The sequence below is a fragment of the Pristiophorus japonicus genome, chromosome 18 (assembly GCF_044704955.1).
Source record: "Pristiophorus japonicus isolate sPriJap1 chromosome 18, sPriJap1.hap1, whole genome shotgun sequence".
Taxonomy (NCBI): Eukaryota; Metazoa; Chordata; class Chondrichthyes; family Pristiophoridae; genus Pristiophorus; species Pristiophorus japonicus.
Window position 1 is genome coordinate 32,457,447 of NC_091994.1, and position 24,916 is coordinate 32,482,362.

General features: G+C 42.4%; 1 protein-coding gene across 4 annotated transcripts; it reads right to left on the reverse strand.

The window, feature by feature from the left end:
- Positions 1–365: 365 nt before the first annotated feature.
- Positions 366–24,671, reverse strand: LOC139228632 (acidic leucine-rich nuclear phosphoprotein 32 family member A-like). Of its 4 annotated transcripts, none has more exons than XM_070859832.1 (8): positions 24,480–24,671; positions 22,219–22,260; positions 19,482–19,631; positions 16,744–16,866; positions 14,075–14,291; positions 13,265–13,386; positions 11,915–11,960; positions 366–2,541 (listed from the first exon to the last, which is right to left on the reverse strand). In XM_070859832.1, exons 1-8 carry the CDS (start codon positions 24,531–24,533, stop codon positions 2,468–2,470), a joined length of 828 nt encoding a protein of 275 aa, XP_070715933.1. In that variant the 5' UTR covers positions 24,534–24,671; the 3' UTR covers positions 366–2,467. The 4 variants fall into 4 exon arrangements, with proteins under 4 accessions (XP_070715933.1, XP_070715935.1, XP_070715936.1 ...); XM_070859834.1 differs by having other exon boundaries at positions 22,219–22,256; positions 24,480–24,670; XM_070859835.1 differs by lacking the exon at positions 24,480–24,671 and adding an exon at positions 23,619–23,923.
- Between the last annotated feature and the right edge of the window lie 245 nt (positions 24,672–24,916).

Genomic DNA, 24,916 nt, shown 5'->3' on the forward strand with positions numbered 1-24,916 from the left:
TGCACCATAACTTCTGTTACTCAATCACTCCTCCCCGTTTCACAGAGCTCGCTTCTTTCCCTGCCGCCCTTTCATCTGGCTCTGTACTTGCTTAATAGCTGTTTATCTCTCACATCATCCAGTTCAGATGAAAGGTCATCGACTGAATCGTTAACTGTTTCTCTCTCCACAGGTACTGCTTGACTTGCCGAGCGTATCCAGCATTTTGTTTTTATTTCAGATTTTCAGCATCTGTAGTATTTTGCTTTGTGGTATAATTAGTAAAATTTTAGGCCAACTGTACCTCAAGACTGAACTCCCACTGAGACCAAGTTTCACATTCTTCTAGACTCCAGTAGCTTAAATCAAATTTCTCCACAGAAAGCTCACATTTACACTGTCTTTATTTACAATAGTCCAATTACCACTAAAAGCAACAAACAAGTTTAAACAGCTCCTCATATTGAACAGCTAAAATGAAGTAAATGAATTCATGTTCCAATCATTCCAGCAGAGACTGAAGTCCAGTCTTCTGGCCTTTTGCAACTCATAATCCGGGTACCAATTACCCAATTTTATTCTGAATATTTTGCGCACCTTTCCAATATATATATATATTCTTTGAGGTAGAGTGGCTAAAACTACAGAATTGGGCACCCTACTGATCTATACAATGGCAGTATCATTTTCACTAGTGACAAGAGTGGTAGGACATAGTTCCAATTATTTATTGAGCTCCCAAACTCAACCAGACAGGCTCCCTAACAAAGAGGGGAAATTGAAGTCATTCCCAGTTCACTCTCAGGGATGACTCACTCCATACTGGTTGAGGGTTAGGAGCATATACCTCCTCTTGCACTCCGCTGCAGGATGTTAAAGGGCAGATATCTGCAGCTAAAAGTTAAAAAAAAGTTTTTTTTTATTAAAAACCCATTTATTTTGAAAATTTATAACAAAACTAGATACATTAACATGAAATAGGTCTTCTGAACTTATTTTCTGTACAGAAATAACCTGAACAGCAACATTTCAAAGTTTAATACATTTGTAAAGTTACTACACTGAAAATTTATATTCAAATTCATTTTTGCTCTAAAAAATTCACACCACACTAAAAATAAAAAGTAACAAATTACCTAGTTTCTAATCTCAACATTTAGTTTTCTTTAAAAAAGTCCCAGAGTTTATAAATATCCATTTTTCAATGGGTATCTAGAACTAATTCCATAATATACTGTTATAATACAAAGAGACTGTTGACCGAGTTTATACAAATATTTGAAAGCCATTTACTTTCCTCTTTATAAGGTTTTTTTTGCATTTGTAATTAAAAACTGAACAACCTTTTCAGAAAATCTGGTATACCTGTAGCAAGGCTCTCAATATGTTTGGATTTCTATACAACTGCTGGTGACATTTCTACCAGATCCACTTTCAAGACAAACATTAGAAAGTCAGCAACAGTTTAGAGCCCTGCACTAAAAGTTAGAACACCAGTGAGTGTCTGGCAGTTGCAACTACAAAATATACCTTAATTATAATTATGAAATAGATTTTTCATACTCAGGTTTCTGAAAAAGACAGCTTCTTAAACACTTCTGCTCTCCACTCTTGCATCAGTTCTGTCGCTATGGAAATGCCAAAACAATAAGTAGTCAATAATGGACACTGGCATTTAAAAAACAAGAGACATTTCTGACAGATTGCACAGGCTGTCTTATTGTACACCCTAACAGACTTTAAGTACAGCGACAACTTGATAATCCCAACCACATTTAACAAAAACATTGTCTGCTGGACCAACTACACTATAAGGCACAGTAATGGCATAAACTCTAAACTGAATGCAGTGGGTTTGAGACAGTTTTTTTTTATAATAATGTATAACGGCTATCCTTAGAAATGTGAGTGGTATTAAAAAAATGAATACCTACCACAAGAATCACTTGAGTGAGTTAGCCAGCTTATCAGTTTGAAGTCATAGCATTCTACTAGCTAAGGCTTGCACTCTTCAACAAACTTGATTTAGGAATGCCAGCCACTCAAGCTTCTTTGTCACTCTTTGGAATACCAATCCATGGGAGGGGTGGGGGGGGAAGTGAAGAGAAATACAAATATTGGTGGGAAACTCATCTTAAAAAAAAAAATCACTCGCTCTTTGGGGCAGGTTGGTAGCCGTTTATGGAAGTTAAAGGGGAGAGATTATAAACAAAACTCACCACTACCCAAGTTTTCATAGTACAACTTTGGTTTAACAGTGGCAACTCTGACCAATCTAAGGCAACATTCCAGACCCCCAGCAATCCAGATGGTATATCCAACTTGTCAGAAATGTAATAATCTGTTATTATAAATGCGCTTTTAAACAGAATAGCTCATGAAATATATTTTTCATAAATACACATCGCCATAGCTACAGATACTGCCTCAGAGGAATGTCACTTGATGCGAATATCAACCACAGTCACAGTCTATACATTTATTGAGCTCATTCATCATCTTCAGTATCCTCTTCACCATCATCCTCTGGGGTCCTCTTCCGTTTCTGGCCTTGGGCAGTTTCTGTGAAGGGAGCATTTATTCAACGATTAAGATAGGGTGTTTTAGTTAAGCGATTGTTACATTGAAAAGCAAAAGACAAGCCAACTACATTGGTCTTCACCGAGATAAGGAGGAGAGGGGGCAGCAGATATGAAGGAGTGATAGAGAATTCAAGCTCTGCAGCCCGGCTGCAGTTTTGAGAAAACACAGACCACATTGCATTAAGTCATCAATCAACTTGACATTTTAGGGTAGCGTGCCAATTAAAGGTTAACAGACTATTAATTGAGCCAATAAGGTCAAAGGCTGCGAGTTTTTTTTCTGTAAATTGAACCAGGTATAAGTACAGCCATTTTTGCCATGTGGTCTCAGAAGGACACACGGCTTGGCTTAAAGCCAAGAGCTTGTTGCTGCTGCCAGAATAAAGTTACATTAAAACTACAATCGGAGTTCGTATTTCATTGGAAATTAAGAGATCTAACAATTTTGCCGTCACGAACACGATCGCTGAGGGAAGAAACTGAATTTTGGACATCGGACCTACATACTGAGGTAAGGACTCCTCTTTATAAAAGTCCTCGGTCAAGTCTAAATTTGCCTCTCCTTATACATGATTCCGAAAGCCTCCGGTTGGTAGTCGGCTCGAGGTCCCATAGACGTCTAACTTCGGCGGTGTGTTAGTTGATTAATCACCGACCCACTGATCGGCTGGAAAGCCTACGACTCAAGACCCCAGTAAAGAAATCAGTATTATGGCAGGAGATAAGAGCAAAGAATTGCCTACAACTGTTAAAGGCAGGCGGGCACCACCTGAGGTTTCGATAGATGAAATCCTCGAACAGTTGAAAGAACACATTGAGCAACAATTCGACTTATCTCAAACCTGTATTAAGATCGAACAAAAGTACGGAACCTCCAAAGGACAATGGTCCTTGGACGAGATTAAAAGGGTCTGGGGAAAAACGACCCATATGAAAAATAAAGAGCGAACTAGATGGTCCCTAGCCATTATGGGACAGATTCGAAAGCAGAATGAAATTATAATGCATTCCCAACGTGATTGAGAACTAACCAGTACAAAGGACCAATTGCAAGCTGTTTGTGCACAGCTGCGACAGACAAGACTTGAACTTGAAAAATCGGAAGCGGAAGTTAAAGATCTTAAAGGTGAAATTAAAGAATGGAAAAAATCAATAGGTCAAGAGACAGTAATAGGAAAAGAAAAAAGGAAATCAATTCCCAGGGCACCCATGTTTGGATAAATTAAAAGTGCAAACCCGAGGACACGACCGAGGAATAGATACGGATTCTGAATCCTCTGACAATACAGGGTCGGAGGATGAAGAATTAGGGGTGCGCTTTGCCCTGTTTAAAAAAAGACAAGCTGTAGTCAAATCAGAAGAGACTGCGGATGAGGGCGGAACCAAAAAAAACGAGAAAAAGGGTGTATGCAGAATACTTACGTTTATGATCAGGCAGACCCAGAGAAAATTGATAAATGGTTCAAGGAATTGTCCAATCCAAAGAAAGGGGGAGCAAAAACGTGGGACCAATTGGACCGCTTAAGAAATATATATCAACTTCATCCCTGGGACGGAGTGCAAATTTTGACCATAATGGTGCCAAAAACACAGGGAAGAAAATTGCACGGCAAGGTAGAAGCAGCTTTGGGGCAGGATGAGCAAGAATTAAACGCAGGGTGGGAGGCGATTAAACACTGGCTGCAAGCCTTCAGTCCAGCTAAGACAGACTGGGGAAAAATTGCAGCCTGCCAACAGAAAGGAACAGAGGAGATCCTGGAGTATGACGAGCAGTTTAGATGCACGTGGCTAGAACATTCGGGTATGAATAATACGGATGAGGAAATGGATGAACAAGTGTTTGAACCCTGAAAGCAGCTTTCGTGGCAGGTCGAAAGCCAGAACTGTCCAAAATGCTTAAGGTAGTGTTACCGGACTGGGAAGTAGAGGAACTACCTTTGCAGCATTGGTGGATCGATGTAACCAATTAGATCGGGATATGGGAGCTAAAGTCCGAGCTGTACAGGCTATGGAATGGAAATCCCAGGATTCCGATAAACAGTCATTAGGAAAATTACCCGGAAAATATGTCATTATTGTGGGAAAGGAGGTCACTGGGCCAAGACGTGCAGGGCAAAACAGCAAGGTCGTGTCCGGGGAAGAGGACGCAGCCAGGGATACAATTCAGCCAACAAACCAGGCTTGTCACAAGATACCGACCTCATAGAAGCATTTAAGCGACTGACAATACAACAGAAGGAGTTACTTGGGATAGAAAAAAAACTATTAGAGCCCACCCTGACCCTCCTCCTCGCACTAATACAACAGAGGGAAGATGAGATATATATAACTGAGGGTGGGCGATAAGGATGTGGACTGTCTTTTAGACACAGGGGCGGAATTAACATGCTTACCCCTACAATATGGAGACTTTTTGTCTTTGGATGGCCGGGCACGTACAGCCTATGGAGTTGGGGGCCATAAAATGGAAATTAAAAGGACGACACCGGTACTTATAGGGCTGGGTCCACATGAACTAACCACGCCGGTCTGGATAGGCCCAGTAGATCAACCCCTTTTGGGAATGGATGCTCTAATCCAAGTAGATTCATCGTTGCATTTCGAGGATGGTCGGGTGACATGGTCAATTAGAACTTTGAAGAAAGAAGAATTGAAGGAACACCCAATATGGGCTAAAGATAAGAACGATTGTGGCCTACTCCAGATGGAGCCTGCGTCATTTACTGGGAGCAAGCCTCCATGCACTAAACAGTATCCCATCAGTCTAGCTGCCATCGCGGGAATCTTACCAGTTATTCAGCAATTGGAGAAACAAGGGGTGCTTATTAAAACGCATAGCTCCACCAATAGCCCCGTGTGGCCGGTACAGAAATCTAATGAGACTTGGCGTTTGACTGTCGATTATAGGAAAGCTAACCAGTGTATTGATCTAAAAGCTCCTTTGGTCACAGATCCCTCCACCATTTTTAATGCCCTCAAACCAGAACATAAATATTTCTCGGTTATAGATATGGCCATCGGATTTTGGTCGGTGCCTCTGGCACCGGAGGTTCGACAGTGGTTTGCTTTCACGGTCCAAGGACAACAGTATACTTAGACACGGTTACCGCAGGGTTTCCACAACAGCCCTACGGTATTCCACATGGCTTTACAAAGCCATTTGCGAGAATTACCTCTCATGTCATCCACAGTCATCCAATATGTAGACGATATCCTGCTAGCTTCAAACACAGAAGAACAGCATGAACAAGATTTACGAGCTTTGCTGGACCACCTTTGGCTGAAAGGACATAAAGCCAGCATCGACAAAGCACAAATATCCCAAGAGGTTGTATACCTGGGACAAAAGATTTTGCAAGGAAAGAGAGAACTTACCCAGGATAGAACTGCAGCCATTCGGGCTGCTAAAAAACCCACCACTATTCAAGAACTAAGGTCTTTTTTGGGATTGTGTAACTTTAACAGAAATTGGATTAACTCCTTCACACAGCTTGCTCAACCATTGAATGATATCTTAAAGGGGAAACGTGCCTCTAAAGAAGCCATCACCTCACTAACAGCAAGAGGCCTTCCTGAGTTTGAAAAAGGCTTTGTGTTCAGCACCGGCTCTGGGAATCCCCGACAGTGGTAAGCCATTTACTCTGTTTGTCCATGAGAAAGAAGGATATATGACAGCTATACTGACACAAGAACATGGGGATCGGCAAAGACCTATTGGCTATTATTCGGCAAAACTGGATGCGGTAGCCCTCGGATGGGGAAGTTGCCCAAGGGCCATGCAAGCTACATGTCGAGTGGTAATGATCACTGCGGGTCTAGTCCTCGACCAAAAGCTGATTGTCAAGTGTCCCCACACCGTACACGCTTTGCTGTCTATGAATAGAATGTCTCAGGTGACGGCAGCTAGATGGACCCGCTGGACAGCAGTTTTGGAAGCTCCTAATCTCCATATTGTCCGGCCCGGTTAATCCCACAACTATGCTCCTGATGTCAGAATCGAGAGAGCAAGAGGGGGGAGAATGTGAGGAGCATGACTGCATGGAGATTTTAAAAGAAACAGGAGCAGCAGCCTTAGCAGCAGAGGAGCCTCTGCACAACCCAGACCTCATCCTGTTTACAGATGGTTCCTCCTTTGTTGACAATGGTACCAGAAAAGCAGGATGGGCAGTTACAACCTTATATCAGGTAGTGGCAAAAGGATGTTTACCCTCAGGAACGTCAGCACAACAGGCCAAGTTACGGGCCCTGTCAGAAGCATGTCGAATAGCAGAAGAACAGACAACTAATGTCTACACAGATTCGCATTATGCTTTTGGAGTCGCTCACGACTTTGGTCTGTTTTTGGCGGAAAAAGAGATTCCTCACTGCTGCTGGTACACCATCCGAAATGGAAAAGAAGTCCGAGACTTACTAGAGGCCATACAATTACCTCAGGAAGTGTCCATCCTGAAGTGTAAGACCCATACCAAGGAAAATACCACAGAAGCACAGGGAAATGCCCTAGCCGACCAGGCAGCTAAAGGTGCCGCCTCACGGGGCGTTCCCCCAGAAGAACCAACACAGATGTGCAGGTCGAAAGCACTCCGGACTCTGAAACGAGACCTTCAAACAATGCAAGGCGAGTGCTCCAAAGAGGAAAAATGGACATGGATTGAGGCAGGAATTAAGCTATGTGAAGATGGTGTCTGGAGACAAAGACAAGCCAGTCACGCCACAAGTGCTTATGCCTTTTTTAGCCCAACAGATCCACTCGTGGGGACATTTGGCCTCACAACAGATGACGGCACGGTCCCAGAAAAGCTGATGGGGTCGGGGATTTAAAAACCATGCCCAGCTGGTAGCAGACTGCTGTGTGGTCTGCCAGAAAAATAATTCTGGACCTATCACAGAAATGCCCCAACTGAGGCCCCCTGCCCCTGTCGGACCATTCCAGCATCTGCAGGTTGATTATATATCTCTTCCTTCATGCCAAGGATACATTAACATTCTTGTCATGGTCGACAGAGTCTCTAGATGGGTAGAAGCTGTCCCAACTAAACGAGCCACAGCCAATCACACTGCAAAGGTCTTGTGTAAGGATTACATTCCCCGATGGGGAGTCCCGAGTAGCATTGACTCAGATCAGGGAACACACTTCACAGGTGCTGTCTGCCAAGAAGTCTGTAGTTTACTGAACATTATGTGGGATTTACACTGTCCTTATCATCCACAATCATCAGGACAAGTAGAGCGAATGAATCGAACTCTGAAACAACGGCTTGCCAAATATCACCAAGAAGGAACACCATGGCCCCAGGCACTACCAATAGTGCTATGTATTATTAGGGCAACCCTGAACAGAACTACAGGTCTAAGCCCATTTGAAATTATAACAGGAAGACCCATGTCGCTGCCAGGAACTATCGATTTAAGGAAAGCTGATGTTCATTTAATGAGTGACACTTTGTTATCATACTGTCAGAACTTAACCAATGCTATGAGTTCTGTTTCCCCGACAGGTATCGGCAGCTTGGGGTAATCCACGACATCATCCCGGGAGTCTGGGTGTATGTAAAAAAGTTGCATAAAGAACCTTTGGGTGCTAAGTGGGAGGGACCTTATCAAGTGTTATTGACCACCCAGGCAGCTGTTAAAGTCCAAGGAAAGAAAGCCTGGATCCACGCTTCACACGTTAAACAAGCACCCGTAACTGAAGCTGAAATCTAATAAGGACAATTACTTTTTGCCAAAATGTATAAATTTACTGAATTACTGATTGTAGGTATTCTAGGCATAGGCCTACTTCTTACTAGCCGACCCTCTGCACTAAAGGGAAATAGTAGGGTATAGCAAGGGAATTACATGTAAATACCTTTTTATATATGTCATACATTTATGCCAAACAAGGTAACATTTCTAGTTGTTGGGTGTGTGCGCATATTCCTATTCACTCAAAGGGAGGGATTCCCTCGAGGCCAGTTCCCTTGAATATCTCGGAAATGGCTAGGTGGATAATTAATCAAAACAAAACAGGCAATGAGTTTCAGGATACGGAAAACTGGGCACGTAAATGGAAGTCAGCAGGTTACAATCTGACTACCTTTGAAGGGGGATACCAACCGTGCTACAATAATTCCAAACGGCCCCCATTTTTTGTTATCACTAATACAACGGGAATAGGAAGACCGGGGGAAATCGGTCTGTCTGATTAGAAACATCAAAGGAGGCCAAAATATGGGGTATAGTAACTGCTCCCGGAATTATAATGTAATCAAGCCACGGAACCGTCCAAACTGGGCCGATGTGGGAATTCTTAACGTAACGGGGATTCTGAATAAAACAGATGGAAAAGCCTGGACAGGCCCCAGAGTGTTGCTGACAAAGAAACAGCTAACCTTCATTGCCTATAATGGCACCTACTGGGTGTGCGGCCACAAGGCCTACCCTTGGCTGCCCCAGAATTGGACGGAATCCTGCTATTTAGCCTACATTGTGCCTTATATGTATCATATAAAGTCATGGTCGGAACATTTACACCGTCCTAAGAGAGCTATCACTGAAACAGAGAGGTTCTTTGCCATTCTGATCCCCAGGTATGGGACCGCCAGACTGGCAAGGGAATCCATTAACATGGCATCCGTTGTGGAACGGGTAGCCAATGATACCTCAGAGGCCCTAGTTAAAATCAATGCAGAAATGGTAGCAATCCGCACCGTAGCCCTACAGAATAGACTGGCCCTTTATTACATCCTGGCTGAAAAGGGAGGTACTTGCGCTCTACTCGGAACTGAGCGTTGCACATATATCCCAGATAGCTTCGAAGAAATTACCCACTTAGCGGAGCATATCCAAAAGGAGGTAGAAAAACTTAAGCAACCCCCATCATTCACTTTGTGGAGCGGAGCCACTGAATGGCCAGGTTCAATAGGAACTTCATTGGTGGAAGGTTTAATTCTAGTCGTTGTAATTATTTTACTTTTATATTGTTTGTTTATGTTGATTAAATGTTGTTGCAACCAGGCGGCTGTAGCTGCTGTCCCGCATGAGACACACCTTGCAGGTCCCAGCAGACCGTCTGTACGTGGCACAGGGGTATGTTATGCTTAAGGGAAGGTTGTTTACTGGTTGAATTAAGATATTGATTTGGATTAAATTGGAATAAGGTTAATTAACCTACTAAAACCAGACTTCCATTGTGGCCACGATGGAACTCGGGTTGGTGTAAATTTGTGTGGAAGCTACTAATCCGGACATGTGGCGAAACACACCAACAAATTTTAGAAGGAAACTCTATTAACATGTATGAAATTATTTTTTAGAATGTTTAACCAGTGATACCGGATGTTTTATGATTCAGTTTGTGAAAGAATCAAAGGGGGGACTGATAGAGAATTCAAGCTCTGCAGCCTGGCTGCAGTTTGAGAAAACACAGACTACATTGCATTAAGTCATCAATCAACTTGACATTTTAGGACCTTGGGTAGCGAGCCAATTAAAGGTTAACAGACTATTAATTGAGCCAATAAGGTCAAAGGCGGCGAGTTCTTTTCTGTAAATTGAACCAGGTATAAGTACAGCCATTTTGGCCATGTGGTCTCAGAAGGACAAAGGCCTGGCTTAAAGCCAAGAGCTTGTTGCTGCTGCCAGAATAAAATAACATTAAAACTACAATCGGAGTTCGTATTTCATTGGAAATTAAGAGATCTAACAAGGAGGAAACTATTCGCATTATATTGGGACCATTTGGAGAAGGGTTACGGAGTCCATTAAACATTTAGAAACTGACTTGCTGCCTTTTAAGTTGAGATTTAAGGTTGCTTGTCTTTTAATGCAAATCTACAGCAAAACTCACATGACGACAAATAGTCATAATTCTCTTCTCTGCAATGCTGCCCGTTAGCCTCCCCATGCCCCCCAAATGCTTCCGCAGCCTCTTTTACTTCCTTAATTGCCCACCTCACTCTTTCCCTATTGTCAATTAATTGCTGTCATTATGTTTCTGCCTTAAAGCATTTAAGGTAAATTTTTTTTCCTTAAAATTAATGGGTGGAAAATCATGTGTTGAATTTCCCTTATATGCATCCTGGTGCTTCTTGAAGTCAAAACTTTGAGAGTAAAGTATAATTGTTTGCGAAATACTTAATTTTTTAATATTTATTTAAAATCTTGTATTAGATGAGAAATTTCAGTTACTGAGGGAAAAAAAGGCAGACATTTTTTTCCTCCAGAAGCCTTTTGAGTGATTCAGGCTACTATTTACATAGTTTCAATGTTAAATGTTGGCATAAAAGCAGCACCAAAAATGAAAACAGGATGGATGCAAGGTTGGTGGACAAGAAGCACGTATATATACACACACACAAAGATTTTTAAGAAAAGGTAGATAGACATGTACAGCAATGTTCTCTAAGGTGCATGGCCGCGCAATGCTCCAGGGGTTCCAATGCAGCTGGCTTTTAAATTGGAAAAAGCACATTTGCAGACATTTGAATGGGCCGCGCAGCCCGTTAAAGGGACCACACTGTCTAAAAACATTATGGGAAATATTGATGTACAGATATATACACATATAATTTTCATAAGAGTATTCAATAAAATGTGTGGATTATTCTGTCACAAATATAAATAAAAATATTTGTAGAAAGTCAGTTTGTGTAATAGGTGGAAGGTTAAGTTTGTTTTATTAAGTGTGTATAAGTGGGTGTGTCAGTGTTTAAATGTCAAGACGTGTTTTCAAAGTGGTTGGGGTTTGTTAGTGTGCAGTTAGACACCGGACGGCAGTAGGTTTGGAGGTATAAAGTGTTATGGAAAGAGGAGGCAACAATAAAGCCTTAAAGAGGCCATGTGTGGGTCATAAAGGCCGAGTGGTTCAAACTGTTGAAAGGAAGAACAAAGCTAGGAGTTGCAGAAAGTGCATACAAAAGAGGTTGGTGGGATGAAGTGCGAGTGGGAAGGAGGGCAGTTGTGATCAAGAGATTGGAAAAGATATGGAGGAGTATGAAGCAAAATATAAGTACTGAGGATGGAAGTCTTGGGTTAATTGTCGGAGAAATGGGAAAGGTGTTTTCAGAATACAGAAAGAGTGGGTGGAGTGATGCAACAGGGTGTCTGTAAGCACATGGTGGTTGTGGGAGGCGGTGCCGGACATAGGAGAAGTCTAGTAGGGTGAAAGAATGACAGCGGTGGAGGTAGTGACAAAAGATGATTGGTGGACCAGAGTGAGCGAAGTAGGATCAGCAGAAAAGTAGGATTCTGAACAGACAAAATGTGCAAATAGGCAAAACTTTGAATAGACATTAGAGATTACATAACATATATATTTTATATACAACTTTTCTACGTAATAAACTAGCCAAATATTGCTTGAAACTTACCTTTGCTCTCCTCTTCACCATCCTCAGCTTCTTCATCCTCATCATCCTAGATGAAAACGAACCAAAATATCAGTTTTACATTTCAGGTTCGACTAACAATAGCAGCACCACTCACTGCTTTCACATTCTTGGATGTAAATATTTGTGGACATCGTGTGCACAAAACCAATGACAGCCTGGACTTAATGGGCCCAAGTTTCCACACGGAAAAAAACGGGCGCCCCTCCGAGCTGGGCGCCTGTTTTTCGCGCCTAAAACAAAAACGCGCTATTCTCGAACGCCCTGCAGCTCCTTGTCTGCCTGGCGCGGCGTGCCTACACTCGCGCCGATTTTGTAAGTGGGAGGGGGCGGGTACTATTTTAATTAGTTTTTTTCCTGCCGGCAACGCTGCGCGTGCGCGTTGGAGCGTTCGCACACGCGCAGTGTGAAGGAAACATTGGCACTCGGCTATTTTTGTAGTTCTTTGTAGTTGTTTAATTTTTGAACATTTTTTAATAAAAGCACATTGCCATCAGCACATCAGCACTGAGGCTTCTTGCAGCAGTGAGAAAGCCTCAAAGTTGAGGCAGCCCCCCCCCCCCCCGTCGGGAACGCACTGAACGGCTCTCCGCCCCCCCTCCCGCGGGAACGCACTGAACGGCTCTCCGCCCCCCCTCCCGCGGGAACGCACTGAACGGCTCTCCGCCCCCCCCCTTAGAACGAACGATGGCTGAAGCACTTTTACACAGGTAGGAAGATGGTTTATTTAATCTTTTCTTTACTTATAAATGTTTATTCAGGTTGGATTTATTTGTATAATATTTGTATAAGTATAAATAAGAATTTAATGACTTCCCTCCCCCCCACTTCGTTCTGGACGCCTAATTTGTAACCTGCGCCTGATTTTTTAATGTGTAGAACAGGTTTTTTCAGTTCTACAAAAATCTTCACTTGCTCCATTCTACTTTAGTTTGGAGTACGTTTTCACTGTGGAAACTTTGAAATCAGGCGTCAGTGGCCGGACACGCCCCCTTTTGAAGAAAAAATTCTGTTCCAAAGTAGAACTGTTCTACCTCACTAGAACTGCAGAAAAAAAAAATGTGGAGAATTGCGATTTCTAAGATAGTTTGTTCTCCACCAGTTGCTCCTAAAAATCAGGCGCAAATTATGTGGAAACTTGGGCCCAATATGTGTAGATCTGATGCCACTGGACAGTTTTTTCTAGTAAGTTGAAGCAGAGTTTGCCCTGCAATGATCCCACAACTATTAAACTAGTCACAGACATGTGAAGAGTAAACAAAAAAAAGAGATACAGATAGATCGATCAAATCAGGAAGAGCTTGTTTTTTGAGAAAGTGGTTTGTTACTTACATCCTCCTCTGCACTGTCTTCATCATCGTCATCATCATCTTCTCCATCAAGTTCATCTTCATCCTCCTCATCCAAGACATCAAATTCTCCCTCTTCATCATCTTCCTCCTCCTCCTCTTCAGCTATGGAAATTATAGAATGTGAATTAAATCAGTGCAGATAATGAAGTACTACAGACAACACTTTCAAACAAAAGATCGCAATGAAACAAATTTAATAGTAGCTTTTACTCAGACACTCTTGAAGGTTTCAAAGCAGATAAATGGTAAGAACAAATAAACTTTGTAGGCAGAACCGAGACTCCAAATGCACTGAAAGCAGTTTAATCCTGAGCCCCTCGCCCTGTTACTAAACAATTGAGCAAGGAGCAACAGGGACATCAAGCAACACTTGGGCCATAATCTTGTCAATATGCAGGTTTTAGCCATTTGATTTGGTAAAGGAAAGGACTTTAAACCCATATTGTAACCTAAAAGAAAGTTTTGTTTCCAATTCTAAAATGGAACCATGGAAGCAAACAATAAAGTTACACATTTAAAAGTTCAGAATAGAAAAAGTCAAGATGGAAAGAACAGAGTACATTTATTAGAAAGAAACACAATTAAAGTAAAAATGGAGAGCATAACAGACAATGAGCACAGGTAAAACATTTACATTTATTTATATATAAAACCATGTTTTAGATGTTTATTTTAGGTTATTGTAATTACAGTAATTAAACTATTTCTAGTTTAACCAGTTTGGTGGTTATGAAGTAATGAAAACCCCTTGATTTTTACACATCAGCTTAGATCCTGTGTAAACACCTACCATCTTCATTTTCCTCATCATCATCTTCCTCATCGTCATCGTCGAGACAGTCACCATCTCCCTCCACATCGGAGTCTGGGGCCTCTTGGTCATCCTGGTCATATCCATCAAGGTACGTGAGCTGGGGGAGCAGCTTGAACATGCTATCTCTGTAGTCATTTAAGTTAGTCACTTCACAATTAAATAAGTCAAGACTCCTCAAATTCAGAAGTTTCTTCTGTTGAACAAGAAAATAAATTCCAGAGTTATGAAAACAAAATACATTATTACGCTTGTTTCACCAATTTTCTCATGATGTTCCCTTGGTAGTGCTGTAAGTACAAGGAGGGTGGAAGAAAGGGATACATTAGATATGATTCAATTTGGTCATTTCTCTTTAAATGCAGTATATATATATATCTCATAGAACCTATTGTTACAATTAATATTTTGTAACAAATATTCCATGTACCTTAAATATAATTTGTCTGCACACCTGGAAACTTTGGGTGGGAACAGAATTCGGCTTCTCTTTCTCGTATGATTTTAAACCTAAGATAATTAAAGTTGAAATGGAGGATGTCCATACTGCAAATTTAAATGAAGCAAGATTTCTTTGATGAAGGACTGATTAAGGATAAAAGCTTTGATCCAGGAAACAGTTTACTTAAAATGAAAGTTGGAAAGCGTCATGACATGAGCGAGTGCAATCGGATCTACCGTGTTACTTCTGCACTATTCAACAAAAAGTAAAGACTTGCACATCTTCAAAATGCCCCAAAGTATTTCAAAATGCCCCAAAGTATTTCACAGCCAACAAAGAATTTTTGAAGTGCTGCAATGACAATCATAACTTCAAAAGAAATATCCTTAAAATGGGACTTTACATGTAGTTTTGAGGTTCACTTCTCATTCTGAGCATCTCAGGAGATTTCCACAATAAAAGCTGTATACTAATGAGAGGACACCTCAAGGAATCCAGACACATTGCTGGAGGAGTGTTTTGGATCATTTGTATCATTAACAGCTTTCCACTGGAGAGCACCAGGCACTCCATGTTATAATGCTTTGTGGCAAATCATTGGTCGCAAAACAGTGACTTGGGTATAGGCTGTTTGATCTGATATCAATTGGTGTTTGAAGCACGGCTTCTCTCTCCCTTTGAACTTATTTCAGGGTTTCAGCAACAAACCTAGTACAGAATGATGGGGACCCTATCAAAATCCTTTTATAATCTTAAAAATTTCTATTAAATCTGCTCTTAGCCATCCCTCATCATCCTGGTGAATTTTTGCTGTATTGTCTCTGTGGCATTAATGCACTTTCTATAATGGGGCACCCAAAACTAAGACCCAACCATTGCCCTTGTACCATAACCCTTTGTTGCAGTAATGGCATGATCCTATTTATAGAACCCAAAATCCGATTGGCTTTGTAAAATGGCTTCATCTAATTGAATTTTCAAGGAATTAAATTTAATCATATAGATCTCTGTTTATCCACACCTTTCAGCATCTTTTGATTGTGTATGCACACCTATTCCTTATTTTTGAGCAACACCCATTAACTCTAATCCTGTTTTATCAACTTGCTAAGTCACTACTTTTCTTGTGCCTTAATTTTTCAAACGAGCCCATTACTTTATTGTACACCTGTTTAAGTTTATATGCACATGTACTTCTGTCATCAATTTCTTCAGAATTCAAATGTTAAATATGACTTGCCGTTAACAAGTCAATCTTGTGTATTTCTAAATGCTCACTAAATTGATCTTGAATAATGGATTCTAAGGTTACTCACACTGAGATTAAACGAATTGGTCTATCGTTACCTGGTTTATGCATCTCTCCCTTCATACACGGACATTACATTGTGGCGACCTTCCAGCCCCCAGAGGCCATTGATAAAAGGCTCAAAATTTTCTCTCAATTGCTTTAGCATATCTCAGTCTTCTAATGCATTTGTCTCAGACTCTCCCACTCAAGACACAATTCTGAAAGCGAATCTTGTGTGGATCTTCCTTCTTTTTTCACTCTTTCTCCCCCCCCCCCCACCCCACCCCTCAGTACCAAATAAAACCAGGTCATCTCATTAACCCAAACAAAGGAAGTGAAAAAAATATCAGCTTTTACCATTCAAAACAAATCCCCATTTCTCTACCCAAGGACCCAAAATGAATTTGGAAATTTGTGTCTGAAGATATTCTGTTATCATAGTTTAAATCCAGCTCCACAGCACAAAACTGCCCACTAAATTATCGTTATCTCAAGCCACAAGATAGCTCTTGCAGGAAACAATATTTGGGTTAAAGCATAATGTTGGCCACAGTGGAGGCATGCAATTAGTACAGGTTAAGTGCAAAAGTGCATTGTTCCACTTGCAGGCGTGGCACGTTTTATCTTGAGCGCAAAATTTGGCCAAAAAGTGTATTTTAAGAACCTCAAATGACACCCCAGTAATCTATCAGTTTAAACGCTCCATGCAGCCACAATAAGTCCCCAGTAAAGGGAGATAATTATTGAGAATTTTTTGAAACAATCGTGCAACTCATTTTTGCCTATTAAGGCTTACTGCTTTGCTCATCACTAGGCAGCAAATGGATAATTGCTGACCCGTAACAGCCATAATTCCATCCAGCTGAAGTCCTGCCAGGCTTTATATACATTATTCAACTATTACTAATTTCTTACCAAAGGCTCCAGAGTGTTGATGTCCTTGATTTTATTTCCACTGAGGTTTAAGTGTGTAAGGCTTGGGGTTCTTTCTGCCAGAACTTCAAGGCCTCCAGATATTCTGTTATCACTTAGTTCAAGCTGAAAAATTAAAATGGCAATGTTTACAAATTACATGCCAAACTATTTTGTTACAAATTTAAAAATTCAGCAAGCCACAATCACAGGCCTTGTTGCTCACAGCCCGCCATATCACTGCAGTACAAAAACAAGATCATTTTTAAAATACAGGTCACAGGTAGACGATAGCTGCACAATTATCATTTTTAAATAATTTGCACACTCTGGCTCAATTAGCTCAAAATAACAAGTACAGTAACTGCAAATTACAACTTTGAAAATACCAATAATTGAAGCCATAAAAACAATCAGAAAGCAAGGGCAGTGCCAGTTATGTGTAGAAATTGCCGTTTCCACAGCCACTTGCTTGGTTAAATAAAAGGTCATGTGTAAAGAGTTTAGGAATCGTGTCTTCTGAAATTAAGAATTAGAAGGTTCAGAAAGTGAAGTGTTTGATCTCAAAAACAAACTCAATGTTATATACCATCATGTGGCGAGCCTTTTAACACAATGCGAGGGTAAAGTAATAGCACAACAATACAGAGAAATAATGCGTCCACGGTAATTGTAGTTAGGAAAAGACAATGACTAAGACCATGGCTTACAACTCACCACCGACCATCTCCGAGTAAAGTTAAAAATCCCAATGGTTGGCAGAGAAGCCAAGCCTACAACAGCCAATCTACTAGACGGACAAGATTATACATCTGTGCTTGTATCACAAAAGAATAAGAATGAAAGCTCTGGGCTTAAAATGTATTAAATTTGAATAGTAAACATAACCGTGCAAGGTTGTGCTGAATGTAGCCGTTGTATTGTTAAAAAAGTGAAACCCAGTTAAAGCTGAGATAATGTGATATACTTGCAACTACATTTGTGCACATGGTGATTATTCCCAAGTATACTCTTGATGTTTAACCTCATGATGATGCTATCATAAATGCTATTAAATAAAATATTAACTGATGTTGATTTTATTATGGATGACTGGCAATTAGGAGCTTTATTCAGTGTCATACTGCTTCCCTGTGTTAATTGATTAGGGTTTCTATCGCTATCAATACATATTAGACATGGTTATAAAAGGTGGTTCAAAGGGAAGCTAAGATTGGCACCCTACAAGCCTCAAACATCAATGGTAAATTCCAGCGGAATTCTCTGATGTGTACATATTCGGAGAGAGGAAAATAGTTACCCGATACCCTTCAATTAATATCTCTCATATAATTCACAGATGGGCCATTGACACCATCTTGCATTTGGGTGCTCGTGACCACGATTTGAACTTAAAATAACTGGGGGCTGTATTAAGCTCTGATCAACCTAATCGAGGCATGAATGTTGATTCCATTGTAAAATAGTTTACAAGCCAACTAATGGCAGCAAATTTTCTAATTTATGTAAAGTGCAAACAATTGAATATGAACTCTTGCTGTGATACCAAGAAATGAAATAACTTTTTAAATGTGTTTGCTGGTATATTGTTTTAGCCAAGTGATAAATGGCATGCGGAAGACAATAGGTTTACAGCTGTACGAGCTACAGATATTGTCTCCTCAAATTTTAAAGCAATTGCATACTGCTACTGAAGAACCACCATCCAGGACAGAGCAATCCAACTGATTAGCACCTCTGCCACTGGACTCAATATCCCTTTCGCTCACTATTGATGGTTATGTACTATCTACAGAAAGCACTACATCAACATCATGGGAACAGCATTACCGAGTCACATACCATCCCGACTGGGACACATCTCATTGCTCCTTTATTGTCGCTGGCTTAAAACCGCTGAATTTCCCACTTGGAAAATCACTACAAGGACTGCAGCAGTTCAAGAAGCCCTACAGTCATTAATGCAAGCCAACCAAGGATGGGGAATAAATGCAGCCATGCCAGTACAGCCCAATCTCAAGAACAAAATAAAAGTGTCAAACTAATACAATAAAAAGTTAAAGGACCACAATATGTAGATTAATAATCTAGAATACCAGTAACGGTACATCTGTAAGGAATAGTAGCTGAAGTATATCAGATGAATTGCTTAACACTTTTCTATAATTGCATACCAGAATTGGAGATTTACTATTCACATCCAAGAATATAGTGCAACTCATTGTTTAGCTTGATCTTGAATGTGAACATGGTTGTCTAAATTTAGTTTCACTTCATTCATCTTCCACTATCCAGTCCAATGTATATTAACAATTACACAAACCAATCACCAAGGACACTGACACTCCCAAATTAAGTATTCAATGCCTAATAGTCAAAAACAAAGATGAAGTCAAGCACAGATGCATTACTACTTTAACACATCTATGATTATCAATTACCACCATCACATGGTTAAGCATGGAGAACTATAAATACATAGGCAGATATTAATTGGAAGTACTATTAATAGCCTTAGCCGAGTTGTTTTATAACTGCAGAACAGTAATGCTCAGAATCCAAGTTACATTTAACGGCGTGTATTCAATTTATCACTAGAAAGCTTCCCACCAGGAAGATTATACCTCGCAGACATAAAACCATAGCTATCTAGTAGATTGGCTGTGTTGCATTAGTAGCTTGACTTTTCTGGGATGATCAACTCCACCCAGGAAAAATGCTAAATGAGTTAAAATTCCTACCTTTCTTAGTTTATTTAACTTTGGGAGATTTGACACAGATGTCAGCATTACATTGATCATACTGAGAAACTCTAAGCTCTCAAATGCTGCAGACAGTCCTTCAATTTTGCCATCATTTGATCTGCAGTTGTCCAGAACCAGCTCCTTAACCTGCAGAGAGAAACCAACATTTTTAAAAATATATGTAATTTAGATAAATGCAACAGCAAATTCTTATTTAAGCCTTGAATATAGTAGTGCACAACTCACAAATTACTGCAGTATAGAATTCAGTGTACTGCTTGAAGTGTTTTTAAAAAACTAGGGCCCCAAAATTCATGGGCCGAGGAGGAACTACACTGGCATAAGTTAGGTGAGAATGCCAGAAATTGGAATGGGATCTGACACAGCAGGTTCCTGCCCCCAATAACTTCTGCTGGAATGTTGGGGCTGGAGATTCTTCCAGTGACATTACTAGCTGATGTGGGGCTTACAGGATGACATGAGTCACAATAAATCCTACCATCTTGACCAATGTTGCCCGCACTGTAATTATATGAAGCAGGTATCCAGTGCATGCCAGGATTAGATCCCGGTGGAATTGGAGACCAAGCAGTTCTGTCTACTTCCCTGCAGCAAATGTGAATTCTGGGCCTTTTGGCTCCATCCAGCTTGTCTGGTTCAGGTACACTGAAGCTAGCCTTAGCACCGGCACTTATTCAAACATGCATATTCAGCAGCTGACCCTGTCAGTGTCCCTTTATGTACTGTTAGCAGATCTCAGCTGGGGCAATGGTTGGGGAACTGCAACTGAAAATTATCCAGGGTTTCCCTGCTCCAGATCACATTGCAATAGTGCCTGCTGAAAGTGAGTGCGGACACAGGGCGAGGGCAAAATATACTCAGTGATGATACTGTCTGCAGCTTAATAGTGTCTAAGATCGCTCACCAAGAATACCTATTTGGGCAAGCTATCGCATCCAACCAGTGCTTGTGGAACTGTACCCAAGCAAGGAGTTAACACTTGAGGTGTAGGGAGCAGAGAGAAAATTAGCAGAAAACAGTGGTAGGAGATCAACCACAAGATCGCAATGGCATTTAAAAAAGAGATATCTGCAGTATCATTGAGTGTTTGCTTGGGGTGGTGCTGGGCTGCTAGATGCGACTGTTAACACCGCCCCCTGCTGGTAATTGTAACCTCACGGATTCAAAACAAGGAAATTCAAAACCCATGCATTGATTTGATAGGCTATATATAATTTGGTGGCAGAAGTTTTGAATTATAGACAGCTATGGGAGTGAACGCAATTGCTTATATCTGCTCCTAGACTAATGCTATAGATAAGAATTGCCACTAATGGTGAAGCAGAGAGAGTGGAGAAGTAGTAATCTGATCTCAGTGAGCAGAGAATGAGTGCAACATATACAGCTAGAGATTGCAGAGGTACTGTGTAGCAAATCCAATGAGGGACCAGAAATCTGCTGGGACACAGCAGTGAGTTTAGAAGCAAGACAGATTTGTGGTAAATGGGGAAATGGTTTCAGGGAGGTAGGGCATCTGCCTACAATGACCCACCAATGGGCACCCTGGAGGAGAACTCAACCTCACAGTGGATATGTCTCTTTTCCAAAGTTGCTCACATAAGGAACTTGATTAAAGAAGAAAAGAACTTGCACTTTGATAGCACCGTCCATGCCCTCAGGACATCCCAAAATGCCTTACAGGCAACGAAGTACAGTTGCAATGTAGGGAAATACCACAGGCAATTTGAAGAGACAGAACCCAAAAACAGCAATGTGATAAATGGCCAAATAATATGTTTTTGGCTGCGCTGGTTGAGGACTAAAGATTGGCCAGGACACCAGTACCTCCTGTTCTTCAAAAAGTGCCATGGGACCTTTTATGCCCATCTGAAAAGGCAGTTGGGCCGTAGTTTAACACCTCATCCAAACAAACGGCACCCCCAACAGTGCAGCACTTCCCCAGTACTGCACTTAATCTAGACTGACTAATGTGCTCAAATCTTACAGTGGGACTTGTGCCCAAGTGTAAACTGAACCACATGGCTACTTTCTGTATAATGGTTTGGCACAAACAATTGTTTGGCAATTCCATTGCATCAGTAGCGTGGATTCCATTTCGCTAAATCGACTTTCATAAATCTGGTACCAACTCAGATGAGAGTGCTACTACTGAGCCAAATCTGACATCTTAAACAATCCATAAGGAGTACATCTTTATACAGACATTGAACTTGGGACTTTTACAACACCAAGGTATCTAGCATGTAACATGTTGTCCTGCATAAATTCTTCCAACTCTCTGAAGGCTCAGACTTAGTACAATGGCTACTGGAAGCTACAAGAACACATGCGTATTTGCCCATACTCAATATAGATGATTGGGTTGCACAGAGGCAAGTAGCTGATGCTGAAGCTCCATTACCTATAACTAGTGGAATTACGTCAAGACAAGATATGATGTGTGTCCATCTTGTGGTCAGGATGTGGCAATGGATATTTTGTAATGAGTGAGTTGTGCTGCATACTATACCACCCCAGAAAAACTCCTGGTACCCGCACCCCACCAAGAAAGAAGGAACGTGCATTTATATAGTGTCTGTCACATCCTCAGGATATTCCACAGTGCTTCACACCCAATGAATTACTTTTGAAGTATAGCTACTGTTGTTTTGTAATTACTTTAGTGGGCTTGATTGATGAGGAATTAATGTTGCCCAGAACATAGAGAACTCACCTGTTCTTCTTTCAATAATGCCATAGGTTCTTTTACATCTACCTGAGGGGGAGAACAGGACCTTAGCTTAATGCTACAATTGCAAGATAGCACCCTCTATGCAGCACTCTCTCAACTTGTGGTGTAAGGACTGATCCCACAACCACTGACTTAGAGGAAAGAACAGACCCTTTGAGCAAGTTCTCAAACACATGTTCGTCAGTTGTTTAAGTGACCAACTAGTGACTATCCTCCTTGGAGGTAGCTCCAAGGTGACACAGATCCACAGTAATACAAGGCACTGCCAGACAGGCTCATTAATGGGATCTTGCCCGCCCAAGGTCTCGATCCCGGGAGCCGAAACCTTTCACTGGGGTTCTTCCCACAGCTCCAGATAACCCGGCAGAACAGTGCTCTAATGTGTAGGGTGGTCTAGACTAGGCAAATAACAGGAAGATTCTTAGTGCTCTGTGCTAGTAAAGTCCAGCACCACCCCTGTGGATACTGGGTGATCCCCCAAGCTTGCAACCCACAGCCAAAATCTTTGGGATAGGCAAGTGTGATGGATCCATACAGGAAAAATCCAACCACTCCACATCACTCAAACAGAAACCGTATTTGTGGATTTCTTAGTAGTTTAGTTTTGAGATTAAAATTTTGTGATGGTTTCCACATCTGCAGACACCTGACTAACCAAAAAAACACCCCAAATCCTGCAGGAGTTCAGTGGTCAATGTTACTATGTTTTACTAGTTTTGAAATCCAGCCCCAAGATTATCATAAATAAGGTACCGTTTATCAATTTCTTACAATTCTGCAGTTTTCCCTCAATTTTTATCGTCACGTCAGTCCCTGCCATAATTACATTTCCTATCTTAATTACTAATAATTTTGAGTCAATGCAATGCTTTACAGTATGGAAATAATGTAAACCTAAATCCAATCAAGATAAATAGTTCAATGCCCATACCAGTTTCGCTGGTTTATACTATCCAAATTAAAGAGTTCAGAAAGCGCAATAAATGCAAGCCTTTGTTCCCTTCCGCTCCCCAAGAAACGTCAATCCTAAAAAGAGCTAATGTACTTTTCCAATTAAGTCTGAATATTATTGTGCTGCAAAGGAACTCAGGGAATGCCAGCAAACACACACTAGCGCTGTGTAGTTCATACTACATAACCCATGGACATTTCAGAAAGTGTAATAAGTCAGTCATGCTAACTGGGGGTTGTGGCAATTAAAAATCTGCACTTTAAGTTCGAATTAAGATCAAGGGCTCGCTGCAATTGATCGCATGAAAGAATGCATTCAATGAAAATCCAGGAGTCATGTCCATAGTTTCTGTAAAAATAAAAGTGGATCCAAATAAATGGACTGAGCAAAAACAGGTTATACAGGTCCTAGAAAAGGCACGGTTACAAACCACGTCCTGAAGTAAAACTGATGGTAAAAGTCGACGCTTCCCAGGGGACGCTCTCAAAAAATGGTCCGACGCACAACAAAGAAACCAATACTCTGGCTGGCTCCGAGCGGCCGCTCAGCCAAGCGCTGGCAGAATGAAGCCCCGGCGGGTGGTGGGTGGCGGACGCGGGGCTTTGGGTGCAGGTTTCGCAGCAGTGGCGGAGGCGGCCGGTCCCCGCGCCGCTGCGAACCACGTGTGGCCGGGCCGCCGGCGGCACTGGGCCGGGAAAGGGGCGGCGACCAGCGGGAAGCAGAGCGGCCCATTTCAGCAGCTGTTTTTTTTTTTGGGGCGGGCGGGGAAAAAAGGGGGTGGGGGGGGGTAAAAGAAAATTCGGCAATAGGCGGGAAATGGGCGCAACCGCCGCCAATTGCGCAGCGACCCGAGCCCGGGCCCACCCTGCTCACCGGGCCGGCATCAAGCGGCCTCGTAGTCCGGGCTCAAGCTCCCGGGGGGGGGGGGGGCGGGGGTTACATGGGCTCTGGCCGATGGGCAGAGGGTGGCGGCGGGAGAGCGGGGTGGGTGGGGGGGGGGGGGATGTGAAGGCGGAGCCGGCCACAGGCCGCAAGGTTTCCGCGCCGCACTCCTGCCGGCCCAGGCCCCGCCATCCCGCGCAGCTCAAGGCCCCGCCATTCACCCAGCCCAGTCAGCGGGAAATTTAAAATAAAAAACACAAGCGACAGAGTTTTTTTTTCCTGTCCTCTCTCTCCACAAGGAGCCCGCCCGCCAGCCCGACCATGCGGTCCGAGCGCTGCGGTTTCTGCCTCCCTCCCTCCCCCCTCACCCGGTCCCCGCTCACAGCGCCCGGCCCCGCGCCAGCCTCACGTCTGCCGGAGTCCTGTTCCTCAGCTCCAGGTTGATCCTCTTCTTCATGTCCATGACTCTGGGGATGGTCGCGCCAACCGCTCTGACTATGAAGCAACGGACGGAAAGGCTGGCTCTCGCTCAGCAGCTACAACCGCGCCAAACTGCCGCTGCCTCTGGGGATCGGCGAGGAGTCCGCGACACCGCCGCCTCAGGGCGCCCAGCGCCACTGCAGCTTCACCCACAGCCGCCACAACCAGCGCCGCCTCAGGGCGCCCAGCGCCACTGCAGCTTCACCCACAGCCGCCACAACCAGCGCCGCCTCAGGGCGCCCAGCGCCACTGCAGCTTCACTCACAGCCGCCACAACCAGCGCCGTCTCAGGGCACCCAGCGCCACTGCAGCTTCACCCACAGCCGCCACAACCAGCGCCGCCTCAGGGCGCCCAGCGTCACTGCA